The 22,286-nt window shown below is 35.3% G+C and overlaps 2 protein-coding genes across 3 annotated transcripts; both read right to left on the reverse strand.

Moving 5' to 3' along the window:
• Window positions 1-3,673: 3,673 nt before the first annotated feature.
• On the reverse strand, window positions 3,674-11,571 carry LOC148310316 (uncharacterized). Of its 2 annotated transcripts, XR_015837417.1 has the most exons (4): window positions 11,272-11,571; window positions 9,778-10,009; window positions 5,464-6,694; window positions 3,674-4,838 (listed from the first exon to the last, which is right to left on the reverse strand). XR_015837417.1 is itself a non-coding variant. In XM_088258650.1 (3 exons), the coding sequence occupies exons 1-3, from the start codon at window positions 11,277-11,279 to the stop codon at window positions 5,849-5,851; spliced, it is 1,086 nt and encodes a 361-aa protein (XP_088114776.1). In that variant the 5' UTR covers window positions 11,280-11,571; the 3' UTR covers window positions 5,411-5,848. The 2 variants fall into 2 exon arrangements, 1 of the variants encoding a protein (XP_088114776.1); XM_088258650.1 differs by lacking the exon at window positions 3,674-4,838 and having other exon boundaries at window positions 5,411-6,694.
• A 3,944-nt stretch (window positions 11,572-15,515) lies between these two features.
• Window positions 15,516-20,850, reverse strand: LOC148310317 (uncharacterized). The gene is made up of 3 exons (XM_088258661.1): window positions 20,794-20,850; window positions 19,965-20,370; window positions 15,516-18,626 (listed from the first exon to the last, which is right to left on the reverse strand). Exons 1-3 carry the CDS (start codon window positions 20,848-20,850, stop codon window positions 17,563-17,565), a joined length of 1,527 nt encoding a protein of 508 aa, XP_088114787.1. The 3' UTR covers window positions 15,516-17,562.
• Between the last annotated feature and the right edge of the window lie 1,436 nt (window positions 20,851-22,286).

Below are 22,286 nucleotides of genomic sequence, written 5' to 3' on the forward strand. Positions count from 1 at the left end.
AAGCCTTATCTGCACCCAATGGCCCATAGTGCACTGCATCGTATTGACTTTTTGTCCGTCTTCATAGTGTAATGGTCAGCTCGCTCGGCTACCGTTCTGTAGGTCCCGGGTTCGATTCCCAAGGGGGGTTAAATAAATATAAGTGATTTTTCACTGTCATATTTATTCAATATTACCCTGGACTGGTACCTGAAACGGAGGGCTGATCACCTTTCCTTCATGTGTAAACGATCAAGATAACACTGCGTTTATATGACGCAGTGCCCTATGCACCATTGGGGTGCGGATAAGGGTTTTATTATATTATTCTTATATCTAAATCATTACTTACGTGAAGGCAAGGTAATCACTCCAGCGCTTCAGGGACCAGCGGTCCAGGGTTATATTAAATAAATATCAGTGTGCAAAAACACTAATTTCTATTTTCACCCCCCCCCCTGGGAATCGAACCCGGGACCTTCAGTACGGTAACTAAAAACGCAAACCATTACACCACGGAGGCGGACAACATTCTAACTTTTCTTAATTTTTTTTTTGGAATTTTAACTTTTGTATAAAATACAATATAATGTCCAATTTAAAGTAAAAAACCTGTATAGAAAAAAGAAAACGTTCTCTTTATTTATAACAACTTTTATTATAATATTTTACACACTTTGTACATAAAAATTAACAATATGTATATCCAGGGCTTTTTTAAGCAGAAAAGGTCCCGGAACTCACTTATTTACTCCCAGAAAAGATCCCAAAACTCACTAAAAATAATATTCAAATATCATTTAAATATTCGTTACAATACCATATTTTATCATTTTGACAAATTACATAAATATAGATTGTAATTAGGTAAGCGCAAACATTATTTCGACGTGCCCTACGTAAAGTGCTCTAACTACATTTTTGTCAATTTTGAGATATTTGGTGTATGTTATCAACTGACCGTTATCTACATATATAAACAAACAAAAAAAATATATAAAATACATTACACCTAGTTTTCAGGCGTATGAGACACTATCTACATCGAATTTTAAAAATGAACTGAACTCCTAAAACACTTACTACTGAATTTTGACAAAGCATAAAGTATTAAAATGTCTAAAAATGTTTTAAAATGTTTAATTTAAAATGATTCTATACAATATTTTATTGTGTTTTTGAATGTATAATACTAGTTTAGAATTTCAGATAAAACGGTTAGTTAATAAAAAAAAATATGTTGAAAAAATCTTCTAAGCTCTCTCCTGTACAGTAACAGATTTGCAGATAGAATACTTTACGTAGGGGCCGTCAATTTGTCTAATTGATTTAGAAGAAAATATATATATATATATATCTGTGAAAAAAGATGCTGTAACGCCGTTCCACTGCATTGCATGAAAATAAAGAAGCCCTGCATATATCTGTCCACTCAATATGATGAAGAATGGCTGTAAAACGATTTTTATATTTTAAAAGTAGTATATATTGTGATTTATATAAAAATATTGTGTATTTGTAAAAATGAACAAAATCACGATCACATTTCATTGATCAATCGTCACCGCGACACTGCATCACACCACCCAGAAGCTTTGCAACGCCAGCTGGTCAGATAAAACATTGTTGTCGGGCAGTTTTGTTCATCAACCCCGCCCCTAATTATACTCTGGCAGTCTGCCGCCCGACCCTCAGTATACTAATCACAAGTAGCCGCAACACCCAATTCCCATCTGTACAATGTTTGCAGGCGTCTCTCGCGCTCTACCTAAAGTAAGCAAATAGAACGCTCGCAAGCTTCTCCCGCTCTCTACCCACAGTATGGAAAAGGACCCTAATTATACTCTGGCAGTCTGCCGCCCGACCCTCAGTATACTAATCACAAGTAGCCGCAACACCCAATTCCCAACTGTACAATGTTTGCAGGCGTCTCTCGCGCTCTACCTAAAGTAAGCAAATAGAACGCTCGCAAGCGTCTCCCGCTTTCTACCGACAGTATGGAAAAGGACCCTAATTATACTCTGGCAGTCTGCCGCCCGACCCTCAGTATACTAATCACAAGTAGCCGCAACACCCAATTCCCATCTGTACAATGTTTGCAGGCGTCTCTCGCGCTCTACCTAAAGTAAGCAAGTAGAACGCTCGCAAGCGTCTCTTTCCCGCTCTCTACCGACAGTATGGAAAAGGACCCTAATTATACTCTGGCAGTCTGCCGCCCGACCCTCAGTATACTAATCACAAGTAGCCGCAACACCCAATTCCCATCTGTACAATGTTTGCAGGCGTCTCTCGCGCTCTACCTAAAGTAAGCAAATAGAACGCTCGCAAGCGTCTCCCGCTCTCTACCGACAGTATGGAAAAGGACCCTAATTATACTCTGGCAGTCTGCCGCCCGACCCTCAGTATACTAATCACAAGTAGCCGCAACACCCAATTCCCATCTGTACAATGTTTGCAGGCGTCTCTCACGCTCTACCTAAAGTAAGCAAATAGAACGCTCGCAAGCGTCTCCCGCTCTCTACCGACAGTATGGAAAAGGACCCTAATTATACTCTGGCAGTCTGCCGCCCGACCCTCAGTATACTAATCACAAGTAGCCGCAACACCCAATTCCCATCTGTACAATGTTTGCAGGCGTCTCCCGCTCTCTACCGACAGTATGGAAAATATGCTTTTTAAGCGTTTCCCGCAAATAATGTGTAATCTCTCTTCACATAACGAGGGGCCGTGGCGTAGTTGGGTAGACGCTCGGCTGCCAACTGGCGTCGCAGGTTCAATTCTGCCAATTGTAAAATGAATTCAAGTAAGATTTATTTTAAATTGTCCGGGTGTTTGTGATGCATTTTTTATTTACCTTCCCTATCCTTACTATCCTACCTGCAGACAAGCCTCGTAAAAAGCGATTTGCGGGTTATGTCTTTAAAAAATTAAAAAACAAAACAGATGCTTCTTTAACGAGTGACATTTCGTATAACGAGTGGAGGAAGTAGCAGAGCAACAATCTTCTGACGCAATAAGGGAAATGCTAAAAGAATGGAAAACTATTGCATCGTACATTGAAAAGCATCACCCTTATAAGGGAGGTGGCTATGCAACCTACAAATTTAACTTATGATAATGGTGCGTAATGTTTTTAACCAAAATTTAAAGCGTAGGCAAAAAAAATGTCAAAAAAAATTAAATTATTTATCATAAATTCATAAATAATAAACTAATATTTTTTTCACTTTATGCAAATCAAAATACCATTCCAGGTATGTAGACTTAAAAAAAATATATAAATTTAATTTAATTTAAATAAAAGAGTATTTTTTCATATTATTTTTTGACATCTCAACATGGATGTAGAAGAATATGGAAGTCTAGGTATTTACAGGGATCACGACCGTCATAGGCTAGTTTAAGTGATCACTTTACATACGTGTAATATTCACCAATTCTACCCATGCCATGATTGACAACCACACTACTCAAATTCTCGGAACTTTTATAAATATGATTCAAATTTTAAACAAAATTCTTAAATTCACTAGAAGTTAACTAGAGACATCTATGGTGAGTCAGTAAAAAGCTGGTTTCATCTCATGTTGCCGACGGAGGTTAAAGGTCCAATTAAAATATGGAACAAAGGCAAAATAAAGGAATGGGTAAATTATCAAGAGTTAATTCTATGAAAATTGTACAATAGTTTATATTTTTTAAATTATTTTCTCTCTTTTTTCTGTATTAAAATGGATAAAAACAAGAAAAAACGTAAGTAAAAAGAACTTCACTGACAAGACACACAAGGTGGCTTGGTGGGTCAATGCATTTTTAAAAAAAAATATGTTTATATTGTTCTTTTAACCGGATCCACGCGGCTCGCATAGCCGTATGTGTTTTAACAAAACGTGCCCCATACGCGGCTGACATAAGCGTTTGTGTTTTTACATTGCTCCAAGTTTCGAACCTCAGTTCAACTTAGAGGGATTTTTTCATGGTGTAGAACTTTGGATAAAATTATACGTCAATCCTTGGCCTTATGACATCTGTTGAAATATCTGACTAACATTTGTAAGATCACAAGGATAAATAAAATAACCGATCCCTGATTTTTCTTGAGGTCGGTAATTAGTCCGCGCCATAATCATGCCCTATATCTGTCTCACTCTCGACGCTACGCATCGCCAGTGGATAAGAGTGACACACGATGCGTGCTTTGATTTCTTTATGTTACGATCTAATTTGTTTATATTACGATATATTTCAAGAATAATGTGACACACGTGTATTATAGAGTACCAAAAAGGCACAATGAATCCCATTGAATGTTTTTGTTTAGGAAAATAAATAGTTTCTTAACTAAATACATGATAAAAATAATCATTTAAAAACGGCGAAATACCGCCGCGCACGGGCGTCTGTTAGGAACATAGTTAACGCGGTTAAAAGGTTAAATAAATCTGTAAAATTTATGCATATAATCTTTTTTTTTAACTGCCTGGTATATTTATCTTGTTAATTTATTTTATCATCATCGATTAAGATGTGATGTAATTTATTTACGTTTTGAACATGTCATAAGTCCCGTAAATGCCCTGACTTCCATATTCTTTTTCATCTGTGTTGAGATGTTATCAAATATTACTAAGCATCCAATTTGAAATGAAAAACTTGATTATAAAATGAGGAATGTAAGTATCAACCTATACAAAACAATGATAACATTGTATCACTACTGTTACAACAGAAAATATATTTTTATATATGTATTTATATAAAACAAAAGGAACTATTCAAAAGAGATTAACAAATATCTGTATATTTTAATAATAAAAAAAAAACAACCACGTCCACAATTTAGGTACCGTAGAACGGGGCTACTTGAACTTTGATGTGTTACTTGAGCCCAGTACAAAAAAAGATTTAAATCTGTATTTGGTCTACAATAATGAACGTATTGTGACAATAAGTGTCACCTGTCAGGGAAACAATGAATCACATCGATACATTCATTATTGTAGACCAAGGGTGGCCAACCCGCAGTCCGCCGGGTGTTTATTTGCGGCCCGCGGAGCAAATCACACATGTTTTCCTTTAGTGTACACAAAACCACCAAAAGAACATTCCATCGTGCGTAGTTTGTATAATATCCCATATATGGGAGTATTTCATATCGTGGCAATTTCAAGACCCATAACTGGCAACGTCAAGTAGTTAAAACGTTGGACTAAAGAAGAGAAGAGTAACAGAAGAACTGACAAGTTTTTAAGACAGATAGACTATGAACTATATATGCAATGATTCTGTTTCTATCTTGAAAAAGCATAACATTAAATGGCATTACGAGGCTGAACATGCAAATAAGTTTGAAAAGTACCAAATATATATATATATATATATATATATATATATATATATATATATATATATATATATATATATATATATATCAAGTAACACATCAAAGTTCAAGTAGCCCCGTTCTACGGTACTTTTATTAACATACGATTTCCGAATGACTACCTCAAAAAAACCATTGTGAATTTTTTAAATGGTATAATTCTATGCTAGTAGAATTTAATTTGATAATTATATACATATAGTTAAGACTTTAACAAAGTTGGTAGATAATATTCATATAAAAACATATGGTTTATAATATTGGATAATTCATTCTTTTCTGCCTTTGAAATGAGGCCGGCGCAGAAGGTAAAAATACCCTTCCCGTCCTCGAGCATTTATCCACGCAACGGGTAGAAATACCTTACCTGTCCTTAGTGTGTTAATGAAAAGACGGAATATTCTTTTATAAAAAAATAAATAAAATCAATGTATAAATAGTCTCTGATTCATAATTTGCGGGTGTGGTCGCTTTGAAATATCATTTTTATGGGAAAAGGCTGACTCTGACTTGCGCGTGCACCGTCTGATGCTTCTTGAGCAAGCTCAGCACCATGAAATTATACCCGCAGTCATCGCAGACAAACGGTTTCTCTCCCGTGTGAATCCGTTTGTGCGTTGAGAGGTGCCGCTCGTCCCTGCAAGCGTACCCGCACGCGTCGCAAGTGGGCGGGTCCGGCCCGGCGTGCTCCATCTTGTGCCGGTTGAGCTCGTCGAGGCGCAGACACGTATACGGACACTTGTCGCATATGTGTATCTCCACCTTTCCATGCGTCCGCTTGTGTTTTTTGAGATGACTCATCTGTCGCGAGCGGTAGTCGCAACGATCGCAAGCATAAGGCTTTTCTCCCGCGTGCGCCATTTTGTGTAGCTTTAAATTCCCCGGCCGGGCGCAAGTGTACTCGCAAAGATCGCACTTATAGGGCTTCTCTCCGCTGTGTACGAGGCTATGTTCCTTCAGACTCCCGGGCTGTATGCAAGTATAGGGGCAGAGCGTGCAAGCAAAAGGCCGGATGCCGGTGTGGGTTAGTTGATGTTTCCGCAAGTTGCTGGGGCGTGAGCAGGTATACACGCACTGATCGCACCGGTAGGCCGACAGACCGGCGTGTACCAGCTTGTGCTCCCGCAGAACGCTGTTTCTGGTGCAGGCGTAGGGGCATATGTCGCACTTGAAGGTCTTGCCGCGTTCATGCGTCACCCGATGTCGCCGCAGACTGTCCATGAGCGCGTACGTGTTGGGACACAGATCGCAGCGATAGGGCCTCTGACCTTTGTCATTGAGATTGTTGACGACCTCTCGATGGGAATGTTTTCCTTCATCTAGTTCCACAGCCTGAAAAATAAAATGAAACCATATTTTGTTTTTGAAATCAAAGACATTAAAATGCTATTTTTTTTTTATATAGGTAAATTATGAAGCAGGGGGTCTGGAAAGATGCATATACTGTTTTTTTCCGTCAATGGTCATTTTTCCCTCATAATTGTTCCGATAAGTTTAATATTCTAGGGTTAATTTGATTTAAAAACAGATGATAGAAACTATTTAAAAAAAAAAACTAAATGCATGAATGCGGAAGAGACGAAGAATATTTACAAAGACAGAGTGGTGTGGCGTTCTATTCTCTTTGCCTAACCTTGCCGTTAAACGGCGTGATGTTTTTTTAAAAAATAAAATATATAAATATTTGTGTTTTTATTAACAACAAAAATACTACAATTTCATACTATTTCTGGTTAGCCTAAGGGGGCTCATTATTAGAAATAGGTATCAAATTGTGGTAGAGTGGGTTCCAACCGAGAAACTCTGACTCTAGAGTCACAGTTTGATTCCCAAGATAGTTAGTTTTTATTCCTTAATGAACTGAGAAATGATATTTTTTAGAGCGCCGTTTTGCTGGCACGGATTACCCACGCTAAGCATGGTATTACTTTTATCAATGGGCATATAGACAATAGGGGGGAGGCTTTAGTCGTTGGCATATTGTAAATTATGGGTTTATTGTTATTTATAGTTTTATGAATTTCTGTTGTTTCAAAATGTTGCAGTTAATGACTTTTCATATTAATATTTTTAGTTATATTGATCATCTACACCTAGTTATCTATTAAGTGGTGAGCGAATTCTGAAAAATTATTATTTCCTAAACATGCTTCATGTTCCCTGATTCTTACTTAGATTAATCTTTTAAAAGCGTCAACTATGTTCCTGAGAGACGCCCGTATGCGGCGGTATTTCGCCGTTTCTAAAATGATTACTTTTATCATGTATTTAGTTAAGAAACAATTTATTTTCCTAAACAAAAACATTCAATGGGATTCATTGTGCCTTTTTGGTACTCTATAATACACTTGTGTCACATTATTCTTGAAATATATCGTAATATAAACAAATAAGATGGTAACATAAATAAATCAAAGCACGCATCGTGTGTCACTCTTACCCACTGGCGATGTGTAGCGTCAAGAGTGAGACAGATATAGGGCATGATTATGGCGCGGACTAATTACCGACCGCAAGAAAAATCAGGGATCTTTTCTTTTATTTATCCTTGTGATGTTACAAATTATTAGTCAGATATTTCAACAGATGTTATAAGGCCAAGGATTGACGTTTTATTTTATCCAAAGTTCCACACCATGAAAAAATCCCTCCAAGTTGAACTGAGGTTCGAAACTTGGAGCAAAGTAAAAACACATACGGTTATGTCAGCCGCGTATGGGCCATGTTTTATGAAAACACATACGGTTATGCGAGCCGCGTGGATCCGGTTAAGAAATAGTGGTATTTACTAAGTAAAACTAATATAAAAAAATGGATATATTAAAAAAGACTATTATCTCATTTATTTACTAATAACCCTTATCCGCACCTAATGGTGCATAGGGCACTGCATCAAATTGACGCAGTGTTATATTGATCATTACTTACATGAAGGCAAGGTGATCACTCTTGCGCTTCAGGAACCAGTCCAGGGTAATATTAAATAAATACTAGAGTGTTAAATCACTAATATTTATTTTCACCTCCCCCCCTGGGAATTGAACCCGGGACCTCCAGCACGGTAGCTAAACACGCTGACCATTACACCACGGAGGCGGACATTTATTATATAAACCATTGAATCATAAGTGTAAGTCCCTCTCCAAGCACAAGAGCTCGATCTCTTTTTTGGAGAGGCACAGCGAATCTAAATATACAAGTATTCCATATGTTTAACCTTTTAACCGCGTCAACTTTGTTCCTGAGAGACGCCCGTACGCGGCGGTATTTCGCTGTTTTTAAAATTATTACTTTTATCACGTATTTAGTTAAGAAACGATTTATTTTCCTAAACAAAAACGTTCATTGGGATTCATTGTGCCTTTTTGGTACTCTATAATACACTTGTGTCACATTATTCTTGAAATATATTGTAATATAAACAAATAAGATCGTAACATAAATAAATCAAAGCACGCATCGTGTGTCACTCTTACCCACTGGCGATGCGTAGCGTCAAGAGTGAGACAGATATAGGGCATGATAATGGCGCGGACTAATTACCGACCGCAAGAAAAATCAGGGATCTGTCCTTTTATTTATCCTTGTGATGTTACAAATTATTAGTCAGATATTGCAACAGATGTCATAAAGATAAGGATTGATGTATTATTTTATCCAAAGTTCCACACCATGAAAAAATCCCTCCAAGTTGAACTGAGGTTCGAAACTTGGACTTAAGTGAAAACACAAACGCTTATGTCAGCCGCGTGTGGGGAATGTTTTGTAAAAACACATACGGTTATGCGAGCCGCGTGGATAGAGTTAAATATTTAAAATGTATTATGTTATACTTAAAATCAAAATAAAATAAAAAATAGATTTTACCACAAAGTGACTGTGACTGAATCAATTAATGAAGGGAGAAATTATTGTTTCGGCATTAACTTTGTGGTAAGACATGTTACAAAGATTGAGTGGTATAAAACAAGTGTTTTCTTTAATCATTGTAAGGAAGAAAAATGACGTTGGTCCTTTTATGGCTTTTCGTATTCATTATTTTTAGGATTTCTATGCTATTGTGGTTAAATTTTGTAATAAATTAATAATAATAATACCCTTATCTGCACCCCAATGGTGCATAGGGCACTGCGTCATATAAGCGCAGTGTTATCTTGATCGTTTACACATGAAGGAAAGGTGATCAGCCCTCCGCTTCAAGTACCAGTCCTAGGTAATATTGAATAAATATAACAGTGAAAAAATCACTCATATTTATTCTTACCCCTCCTGGGAATCGAACCCGGGTCCTCCAGAACGGTAGCCGAGCGTGCTGACCATTACACTACGGAGGCGGACAAATTAATAAAATACAATTTAGTAGATTAATTTTTTTTTGTTTGATTTAACAACTAATACATAACTCAATGTTTTACCTCAATCTTGATGTGTTCCGGCAAGCAGGGCTGCCACTCCGGGGAGCCCGGCGGCCGCTGCGTTCCGGGAACGCTCCCGGAGACGACCGGGAACGTGAGGCAGGGTGCGGGGTGCAGGGGCGCGGAGCAGGCCGCCCGGTAGGCCGGGGCAGGGTGAGCGGGAGGCCCGGGAGGCGCGCACGCCGTCAGGAGGATGGCGGAGCTGTGGGCTTCCGGGCGGCTCGAAGCGTTCCTGGAAATATTTGAAATCAACAACATTTTGGGTGTGTTTAAATACTTGTACACAAATCTGGATTACCTCCAATTATAGGAGTTATTTATGATATTATTTTTTTACATCTCTTGTGTGTGATTATAATCCAGGATTTGGACCTCACATACTAATAAGAGTTTCTGCTCAGTAAAAAGCTTCTTTTCATCTCACCAATAGATGTCTCTAGTGAAGTTCTAGTGGTTCAAGAACAATGTTGCAAAATTGGTTGATATATATAGAACTTCCAAGAATTTGAGTAGTGTGGTTGTCAATAATGGGTAGAATTGGTGAATGTTAGACGTGCGTTAAGTGATCACTTAATCCAGTCTTATGACGATCGTAAGCCCCTTAAATGCCCAGACTTCTATATTCTTCTTCATCTATTATATATTGCTCACTCCTTTCAACAATGTCAAATATCAAAAAACTTTAAATTTAAAAATATAATAAAATGTTTTAAAAATAAATATCAAGTCACTTATTGAACTTTTTACTGTGTAACAGATCTTTTTAGGTAAAACTTGAATGTTTTTTCTCCATTTGAAAAATATTTAGTGTATTTAGGAAAATAATCAAACAATACCTTTTCTTCAAAATGCAAAAACAACACTTTCTGCCCTGTAGCGGGTAAATATTAAGTTAAAAATATGCCGCTTTTGCTGGGATATAGTACATTTTCTGGGCATTCCGAAAACATGCACAACTGAAAATTGACAAATTTTTATTCATGACGTTCTTGAAAGGAGTGAGCGTTTTTGCATTTTGAAGAAAAGGTATTGTTTAATTATTTTTTTAAATAAACTAAATATTTTACAAATGGTGAAAAAACCTTCAGGTTTTACCTAAAAAGATCTGTTGCACAGTAAAAAGTTCAATAAGTGGCTTGATATTTATTTTTAATAAATTATATTATATTTTTAAACTTTAAAAACGTTCTCCTGAAAAATCAAGTTTTTTAATTTATGACGTTTTTGAAAAGAGTGAGCGACATGTCGTTGTTAAAAGGAGTACGCGATATCTATACCAATAAAATAAAAAATTGCATATTTATCATGTGATAAAAATACTGAATAATTCAGATTCGCGACTTTTACATCAGTGTGACGATGTATAAGGAAGTCTATAAACGTGGAAAACCAAAACCGTATGTAAGAACAAAATGTTATAGAGTTCTGTCCTCTCTGCCTACCACTACAGGCATGGTCAGCCGGTCAAATAAAACGGAAAATTCGTATACTTACGTCTCCATTTGTTAGCTATAAAGCATGTGTGATACGATAATGTCTAATAAACGAAAGAAAATCACAACACAAGCTCGTTGTTGACACTTTATTCCTCGGCTGTCCCCGCTTCCGGGGCAATTTTCACGTATTTAAGTACACATCCAGCATGATTCAACTGTCCAGGCTCACTCCGCTTTAAAATACGCGGCGTAAACAATAAATAAACACCAAAATAAGCTTAAAATATTGCAAGAAATCGTGCGAAAGGCCTCTGACAGATAGCAGTCATGTACTTTTAGTAAAATGGCGACATTGTTTGCAGACAGCTGTGGAACACAAACAAACAAAAAAAGTAAGGATAGGTACTTAATTTTAAAATAGGTTAAAAATACCGGGGTTAGTTGTTATAATTATTTAATCCTTTGGTGGCTCGTTTTTTAATTTTTAAAAATTATTTTTTAATGATTTGTGCTCTATAAAGCTAATGAAATTCAATTACTTTTAGTTAATTAATAAAAATATAAATAATGGATTAAGATTTCGAATAAATTGGTGAAAATAGAAAGTTTTTTTAAAAATTATAAATACTTCACACGTTTGTCAGTATGAGTGAAAAAATGCTTCCATCGAATGGGGACATGGTAGGTGATGGTTGAAAAGGTTTTAAGATATCGCTAGATATTCAAGTCACTGTCTCCTGTATATTATCCAGCCAGAATTTTAGGATGTGCTCCGTTTTCTATATTTTTAGAAAACAATCGTCCTGTTTGGCGGTCCTCAAAGTACTCACTACTCTATGCCATCTTCATGGCATTTGTCATGGTCGTTTGTCTGATTCCAATTTATTTACATTTTAAAAAGTTGATTGATATCGGCCAAGATAATAAAATAGCGTTGTCTTTTAATATACTGCGACGACTCATCACCGTAATCCTTTACATCTTCTGGATGTTTGTTTCAATTTACAAACGCCACAAGTATTGTGACTTGTTGAATGATTTATATGACATAGATGCTAGTTTCCATTATCACGGAATCATTACAAATTATTTAAAGGTTCACAGGAAAAATGTCGGATATTCCTTAATAATTTGTGGTTTCAGCGCGTTTGTAGTTATCTGTGATTGCGTTGTAGATGTAATATATGGAACTCATACAGTCATTTACTGGTGTGCATCGGGGATAATGTACTTAATGCGATTGGCAACAACATTTTTATTCCTGGCCCAAGTCCAGTTTCTTAATATGAGGTGAGTACAATTTGTTTAGTATACAGAATGGCGCAAAAGTAATTACCCTATCGGAAGATGTTATATTTTTTCAAATGGCGTCGTACGCTTACCATATTTGACATACCTTTCAACAACGTCATATTTAAAAAATCCCCAATTTTCAGTTGTGGATGTTTTCGGAGTGCTCAAAAAATGTACTATATCCCACCAAAAGCGGCATATTTTTATATCTATATGATTCTGACAGTTAATAATATTATCGGAAGTCTTTTGTTTTCTTCTGAGTGACGCATGCGACATCTGCTGGTAGAACTGTTTTATGTAGGTACTATTTGTAGGTACTTAATAAAATGTATGGGTAGGTACCTAGTTATTTTATTACATATATATATATATATATATATATATATATATATATATATATATATATATATATATATATATATATATATATATATATATATATATATATATATATATATATATATATATATATATATATATATATATATATATATATCAAAATACTTGATTTTTCAGGAGAACGTTTTAAAGTTTAAAAATATAATACAATGTATTAAAAATATATATCCAGCCACTTTCTGAACTTTTTACTGGGCAACAGATCTTTTTAGGTAAAATTTGAAGTTTTTTTTCCATTTGAAAAATATTTAGTTTAATTAAATTAAATTAAACAATACATTTTCTTCAAAATGAAAAAACAACACTTTCTGCCCTGTAGCGGTTAAATATTAAGTTAAAAATATGCCGCTTTTGCTGGGATATGGTAAATTTTCTGGGCATTTCGAAAACGTGCGCAACTGAAAATTGACGATTTTTGATTTATGACGTTCTTGAAAGGAGTGAGCGATATATATATATATATATATATATATATATATATATATATATATATATATATATATATATATATATATATATATATATATATATATATATATACTTACTATATATATATATATATATACTTATACGTTCACACTCTGAACAAGAGAAGGGTTTCACACCTGTGTGAGTAAAGTAGCGAATGCCGTATGAGTGTTGACGATGTTGTCACGGATTGGTTTGGGGTCTCTACCGGAATCAGACGAGGCTGCGTCCTTGCGCCGTTTCTCTTCATCACACTCATGGATTTCATTATTTGAAAGTCATTACCATCTGACCGAGGTATAACCATCTCCCCCTCCCGGGAACTCTGTGACCTAGAGTACACAAATGATGCTGTTATAATTGATGACTCCGTCGAGGGTCTTCATTTAATTGTCAACAGGGTAAATAGGTACTCTACGCACATGGGGCTTACAATAAATGTTGCAAAAACCCATGTGTTGTGTAATAGCTCATGCCTAGATGCTCAGCAACCCTTGACGTTGATTAAGCAGCGCATCGAAAGGGTCGAGAGTTTTTAAGTACTTGGGAGTGTACGCGACTGAAAATGGCAGCCTTCAAAAGGAACTGGGAGTGCGATTAGGACTCGCAGAGTCTGAACTAAACAGTATGAAGGTTGTCTGGAGATCGGATGTATACTCGGTGAAGACCAAATGCCGCCTATACAATGCTTGCATTGCTCCTGTTCTCTTATACGGCTGTGAAACATGGCACCTTACAAGGGCCAAGAGCAGCCGTGTACTGAGCTTAGCTATGTGTCTGCGGAAAATTTTAGGCGTGCGGTGGTTTGACTTTGTGAGGAATGAAGAGATAAGGCGTAGGACGCAGCAAATCTCGGTCACAACTGTCGTCAAGAAAAGGCGATTCAGTTGGCTTGGCCATGTACTCCGCATGCCTCCTGAGAGCCTAAATCAAGCTTGCCTCTTTTACAAGGCATCAGATTCGCGCCGCCCAGGACGACCACTGCTGACAATTCGTCGGCATTTCTCGTCAGAACTTCGGAACGCTGATCTGACTTGGGAGGATACAATGGAGCTGGCAGCCGACAGAAAAGCCTGGAGACAGTTTGTGGGCTCCAAATGCTCCACCTTAGGAGCGGATATGGTTTAATGTATACATATATACTAAATATATGTATACATGTATACATATATACTAAATTAATATAAAAAATCACAATACTATCGGTACCATTCTTATTGAAATCTGTAGAGAAGTTTTGGAGATATTTAGGTTTAAACTTCAGATATTTAATTTTTTTTTAATTAATTCATTTTACAACATTTTGAGTGTGTCCAAATACTTGTTCACTAATCTGAATTATCTCCAATCATAGGAGTTATATTTCTTATTGTTTTTTGACATCTCAACAAAGATAAAAAAGAATATGAAAGTCTGGGCATTTACGGAGATTACGACCGTCATATGCTGGGTTAAGTGATCACCTTACACACGCGTAACATTAGCCAATTCTACCCATTTTAACACTATTCCAATTCTTATAACTTTTAGATGTACTGATTAAACTTGATACACAATGCTTGAACTCGTTAGACTACACGAGAGACATCTATTATGGGGTTCAGTAACTCCTAATTGGAGATAATCCAGATTTGTGAACAAGTATTTGGACATACTCAAAATGTTATAAAATAAACATTAGTGGTTTTACACTCTAATATTTATTTAATATAATCCTGGACTGGTCCCTGAAGCGCAGGAGTGATTACCTTGCCTTCATGTAAGTAACGATCAATATAACACTGCGTCAATACGATGCAGTGCCCTATGCACCATTGGGTGCTGATTAGGGTTAGAAAGAAGAAAAAGGGTTTAAGATTAGATCAGTTGACTCTGACCTGAAGTGCACTTGACAGATTCAACTACCCTCACTTATAGGGGCTGTACTCGCAAATATACGGTTCAGTAAGGGAACGGCTGCACGAGAAGACAGACAGATCTCAATGGAAGTCTTATGGTTCCAGGGATTGCGTTGGCGGGTTTATCCATGTGTAACATTCACCATTCATCATTAATTTTTTTTTTAAAGAAATTAAAATTGTAAAAAATAAATAAATAAAATTTTATATATGTTTATCCAAGAAAGAAAAGAAAACAGGGACAATTTTTTTTATTTTAAAAATAATAAATTTATATTTAATACCAACAAACAGACAGTAACAAATTAGGATTGTAAAAGTAAGAACGTCTAGATAATTAATTAAAATATTGAAGAAAACTTACCTTGTAACAATATTAAATAATTAAATGATATTTAAAAAAAAAACAATATTGACATGCACTTAAATTATCACACTTAAATTCGAAATATTGTATACTGATAAGCGATATGTCATACAATTATTATTCTGTTTTAGTTTTCAATTTTTTTATCTCATTTTTTTAAATAGGGGTGTTTTTTCACTGTTTTATGATTTTTTATCATACCAGTATAGTGTTGCGGCCTGCGTAACTTTACAAATGTATGTATGCGGCCCGAAGAAAAAAAAGGTTGAGTACTATGGCTCTTGACGCACGATTCAAAAACCCGCGGTGAAGGCAAATTTAAATTGAATGAGATACGCGGGGGAGGACAGGCCTAATATCTTTTTTGTATGGAATTGTCCTAATTAGATGTCCTAAATATTAAGATCTGCTATTACGGATATAAGGTTTTGTGGGATTAACAAATAACATATAAATAGTTCAAAGTGTGATGAATGGGAAAATGTTTTTTTTTTTATTATGAAAATCCACATATTCTATAAGAATTAACCAGAAAGAAAAGGCAAAGAAAACTGGCATTACTTTAAGAACTGATATACCAATTAAAATAAAAAATAAATGAAAATAATAATTTCGGATTCATTCACAGTGGATCTTTATCAGACGGAAGGAAAATCTAATGAAACATACTCAACCTATAAAGGATTGTATTAGACTCGTAAAGTGTTTATAACAGCCGATATAATTAATATTTTCATTCATCCTTTCTTTTGGAAAATTCGTCTCCTAAAAAAAATATTTTCGTAAGTCGGCAATGAATGACGTCACAGAAACGATGGAGTCATTTGAAAATTGGTAACATTGCTAAATTATTGGCGGCTGTATTTTTTTATGTGTATCACTTCATAACTGTTCATAATAATAATTATAATATTTCAGGCTTATGTTAAAAATATTTATCATTATTTTATCAAATTTAAAAGAAAACACATAATATTATCATAAAGTATACAACGCGTACTATATATTACGCACAAATTGGCTCTTGCCGTTAATTAAGGAGTTTTTATTATTATTTGTTTTTGGGAAAACATATTGTTGCATACATCGCTCACTCCTTTCAACAACGTCATAAATCAAAAAGCGTCAATTTCCAGTTGTGCATGTTTTCGGAATGCCCAGAAAATGTACTACATCTCAGCAAAAGAGGCATATTTTTAACTTAATATTTACCAGCTGCAGGGCAAAAAATGTTGTATTTGCATTTTGAAGAAAAGGTATTGTTTAATTATTTTTTTAAATAAACTAAATATTTTTCAAAAGGAGAAAAAACCTTCAAGTTTTACCTAAAAAGATCAGTTGCACAGTGAAAAGTTCAATAAGTAGCTTGATATTTATTTTTAATACATTGTGTTATATTTTTGAACTTTAAAAACGATCTCCTGAAAAATCACGTTTTTTGATTTATGACGTTCTTGAAAGGAGTGAGCGACATGTGTAGTATAATGATTAATGTTTAATGGGTCTTTACTTTGTGAAATAATGCGTGTCTGTAATTCTCTGTTTACTTAATTGTGATTATGTTCATTATTGGTTTTGTACAGAAAAATGTCAAACCAATAAAACATATTTTCATGAATATTCTAAATAAAAATCAATCTCTTAACAAGAGAAGGGATTCTCACGTGTGTGGGATTCTCACGTGTACATATGAGCCTTTAAATCCTTTTTCTGTGAGCATCTATAATTACACTCTGAACAAGTGTAGGGTTTCTCACCCATGTGAGTGAACATGTGTATTCTTAAATATTTTTTTTGAAAACATTTATAATCACAATCTGAACAAGAGAAAGGTTTCTCACTCATATGAGTGAACATTTGATTATTTAAACGTGTTTTACGAGAACATCTATAATTACACTCTTAACAAGAGAAGGGTTTCTCACCCGTATGAGTGAACATGTGATTTTTTTAAATGTGTTTTAGAAGAACATGTGTAATAACATTTTGAGCAAGAGAAGGGTTTCTCACCTGTGTGAGTAAACATGTGATTTTTTAAATGTGTTTTAGAAGAACATGTGTAATTACATTCCGAGCATGAGAAGGGTTTCTCACCCGTATGAGTGAACATGTGATTTTTTAAATTTGTTTTAGAATAACATGTGTAATTGCATTCCGAGCAAGAGAAGGGTTTCTCACCAGTGTGAGTGAACATGTGATTTTTTAAATGTGTTTTAGAAGAACATGTGTAATAACATTTTGAGCAAGAGAAGGGATTCTCTCTAGTGTGAGTGAACATGTGATTTTTTAAAGATGTTTTACGTGAACATTTGTAATCACACTCTGAACAAGAGAAGGGTTTCTCACCCGTATGAGTGAAAAAGTGATTTTTTAACAGTGTTTTAGAATAACATGTGTAACTACATTCTGAACAAGAAAAGGGTTTCTCTCCGGTGTGAGTGAACATGTGATATTTTAAAGATGTTTTAATTGAACATGTGTAATTACACTCTGAACAAGAGAAGGGTTTCTCACCAGTGTGAGTGAACATGTGATTTCTTAAAGACTTTTTAAGTGAACTTTTAAAATCACACTCTAAACAAGAGAAGGGTTTCACACCCGAGTGTGTTAAAATGTGAGCCTTTAAATGCCCTTTCTGTGAACATCTGTAATTACACTCTGAACAAGAGAAGGGTTTCTCACCCGTATGAGTGAACACGTGATTTTTTAAAGATGTTTTAATTGAACATGTGTAATTACATTCTGAGCAAGAGAAGGGTTTCTCACCTGTGTGAGTAAACATGTGATATCTTAAAGAATATTTATGTGAACATTTATAATCACACTCTGAACAAGAGAATGTTTTCTTTCCAGTAAGTACTGACATCTTACATAACCCTAGATTCCGTTTCATTGAGCACGATGATGTTATTTCTCCAAGACCGTTAGAAGGAGAGTGCTGAGAATTTTCTAAACACGAAGATTTAATAACACTGCTCATAAAATCTGAAAAGAAAAAGAAAAGTAATTCACAAAATCGAAAAAAAGCAGCACCAAAAACATGGAACTTATTATCTTATCACCTTAGCATAATAAATGATCACGATTAATAAATGATAACAAAAACCTAAATAAATATCTTTATCTTTTATCGAAATTTAACACATCAAAACTAGCAGATATGTATACAACAAAGAGTCCCGACATACTGCCAAAACTGGTTCCTCAAGGAAAAAAAGGAGACTCGTACTTATTAGCAGTTTACCTAATTGAGGTAGTATGTTTTTATAACCGTGCTTTTGTACAGATTCTTTTGCAGCACGCAAGTGTTTCTCGTTATTTACGTATTTCCCCGTAAAATACAATATGTGAGCCAACAGAAAGGTTTAAACCCCACAAAATGTGTACTTCTTTATTTTTTTATGTGAAACTAACTACGTGGCAATTCGATAAACAACAATTGGACTAGAATTGAGGGCAAACATTCATCACACGATTAGTCAACTCGGGGCACATTTTTGCAAACGTACTGGGAACGATTAGGGTGCCGTCTACACAGAGAGAACGAAATCATGTTCGTAGTTTTTCTTATTTTTTTTATCAAAATTGATATTTTTCATTATATCAGTTACTGAATTCCTAAACGAATGAGAAGTAAATTTTAAATGTGTCTCAACTTGATACGAAACATGTATCATTGTTCCAACTTTTATGAAAGAAGATGGAAGTCTGAGCATTCCAGGGCTTACTACCTGGCATTTGACTGGCTTAAGCGATGACTTTATGCACTTATGAATGAATCTTACCTATGTTAAAAGGAATAATCTTAATAAGTTCGTGAGCAATCCCTCAACTATGGCTTAAAAATCGGCCATACTTAACGAATGTATCACCGGTATGCGGAAGTGTACTTTACCAAGTAATACATAAATTAAAAATTAATTGTTTTAGCTTAGTATTGATATAAGCGTTCTGGTTGGTCTAATCATTTTGCTCTGAGATGCTCTTAATGTAGTACAGTACCGACTTTTCAGTGAGTCAAGATGGTACGGTATAAAATTGTAACAAACCCGAATTGGAAATTCCCGTTGGTTTTTTAATTAAATTATTTAAATCCAACGTTTCAGTAAAAAAAAGAACCTTTTCAGGTCCTCAGTGAACAATGTATGTAATGACCGATTAGTATTTATACTAGTATCTAGTAATTTTGGCAGAACAACTTGGTTATACAATAAGTCGGAGGGCCAAGAGAGGAATGAAATGCGCTATGCTCGGCATCTAGAGAGCTGAAACCGCGTCATAAATGTGAAGATTGTTTACTTCATACAACAAAATGTTACTTACTAGATTCTGCCTCAAGTCTGCTCGAGGATTCCGCGCATTCTCGTTTGATGTCAGGGTAATCAATATCTATTTCCGTGATTATCGTGATATCGCTAGATATTAATTTGGGGTGCAGTTCAGTAGCAGTCTCCGACGCAGCTAGTTCCTCGTTCGCGTATTCCCCAGTGTAGAGAGTATCATCATCACTTACTTGTTCCATCTTGATCGCAGGATCATCTAGGTTAATAATCCTGGAGTTCGACAAGTCGACATAACAATGTCGTAAATTATAGTAACCGTCGAGTAGTGCTCCATCTCCGGCAGGGAGGATAGTATCCCCTTCTGCACTTCCCGGTTCAGCCTTGGCAGGAACTAAAGTAGGCTCCATCTGTTTTTCAAGCTTTGAGTCGAGTTTTGGCAGTGTATCCTGCAAATAGAAGAAAAACTGAATTTAAGAAAAGGACATGGTAATATAAGCGGTGGCTTGCGCACCACACAGGCACCCAAGTAGTGCTTACCCTACCTGACTAATGGTATGAATATAGTTTTTTTTTTTTTAAATAATAAAATATATGTATCGACGATCCCATAAATTTGCTCAAGCTTTATGCACTGTATTGTATTCATCATTCTACCCATGATTGACAGCCAGACCACTGAAAATCGAAAAGTTGTATTCTTGTTCAGTCTGACAGATGCTGTCTTTAATGATAGACGTAATTAAGGGGGAAACGATTAATTTTACCTATAATACTTATTCTCATGACAAAACGCTAGTTTGCATCTATGAAATAAATATATAATAAAACAAATGACGATTCACTAACTTAATAAGTATTATAATAATTACCTTAAAGCCCAAGCACGACGCCACCGACGGCGATACATAGACAAAAATATCATTCATAGACAATATCGCGTTATTGGATTTCGAAGAGCAACGGCTAAGTACTTACCTAAAGTTTCCGGCCGAACTCTCGAGTTCTGGAATGAGGTTAACAACACGGTGATTAATGGGATTTCTAATTCGACATAGAGAAATGTTTTCATATTGAATTGTAGAATTCCATACTCAACAATTCAATATGGAATTGTACCAACTGTTGGCAGTTACACTAAATACTTTATGCTTTGTCAAAATTAAGTTTTTAGCGTTTAAAGAGTTCAGTTCATTTCGAAAATTCGATGTAGATAGCGTCTTATGCACCTGAAAACTAGGCGTAATTTATTTCATATATATTTTTAGTTTGTTTATATTTATAGATAACGTTCAGTTCATAACGTACACCAAATGTCTCAAAATTGACAAAAATGTAGTTAGAGCACTTTACGTAGGGCATGTCGATCTGTAAAGAAGGGAAAATCGATTGTCAGGTGAGTTTCAATGTGATAAGTGTACCGGCATTGAAGTCCCTGAAATTTGGACTTATCAAAGGAATTTATTTTTATTTTTATTCATTTAATATATTTACATTTTTATTTATAACATAATACATTTGAATCATTTATACATATGGAAAACTTTTATGTTTCGATTCGCTGTGCCTCTCCATAAAAGAGACTGTGCTCTTGTGCTTGGAGAGGGACTTACACTCGTGGTTTAATATTATATAATAAAAGATATAATAGTCTTTTATTTTTGTATATTTATTTAAGATTCAAATTTATAGAATTATTAATGTATTTCAATTTCCTAGCGATATATGTATGAGTTGGTACTTTATGGGAATGAGTTGATTACAGTAATTAAGTAGGAGATGGTTACAATATGAGTATAAGATGGTTACAATATTAATATGAGTTGGTTACAATATCAGTATGAGTTGGTTACAATATGAGTATGAGTTGGTTACAATAGGAGTATGAGTTGGTTACAAATAGGCGTATGAGTTGGTCACAATACACAAAAGAGTTGGTTACATAAGGGGAAACACAAGTTCCACAAAATTATAATAATCAAAAATCAAAATTTGCGAATAAAAAACACGTGAGATCCAACGCGCACTTGAACGCTGAAAAAATGTCGGATTCGGCCGTACATTAGAAAGAATTTTAGATGAATTACCCCTGCTGAGCGACATGGAGGCCACCGCGATACTGATCACATATCAGAGTCGCGCAATCCACACAAACTCATTCATTCGAACCCTTATCCGCACACCAATGGTGCATAGGGCACTGCATCACAAAATAAATCATGAAGGAAAGGCGATCAGCTCTCCGCTTCAGGTACCAATCCAATGTAATATTGAGTAAATATTAATAATAATATATAATAAAACCCTTATCCGCACCCCAATGGTGCATAGGGCACTGCATCATATAAACGCAATGTTATCTTGA

Source organism: Brachycentrus maculatus, unplaced genomic scaffold (assembly GCF_059751285.1).
Source record: "Brachycentrus maculatus isolate JH-2025_06_01 unplaced genomic scaffold, ASM5975128v1 h1tg000101l, whole genome shotgun sequence".
Classification (NCBI taxonomy): domain Eukaryota; kingdom Metazoa; phylum Arthropoda; class Insecta; order Trichoptera; family Brachycentridae; genus Brachycentrus; species Brachycentrus maculatus.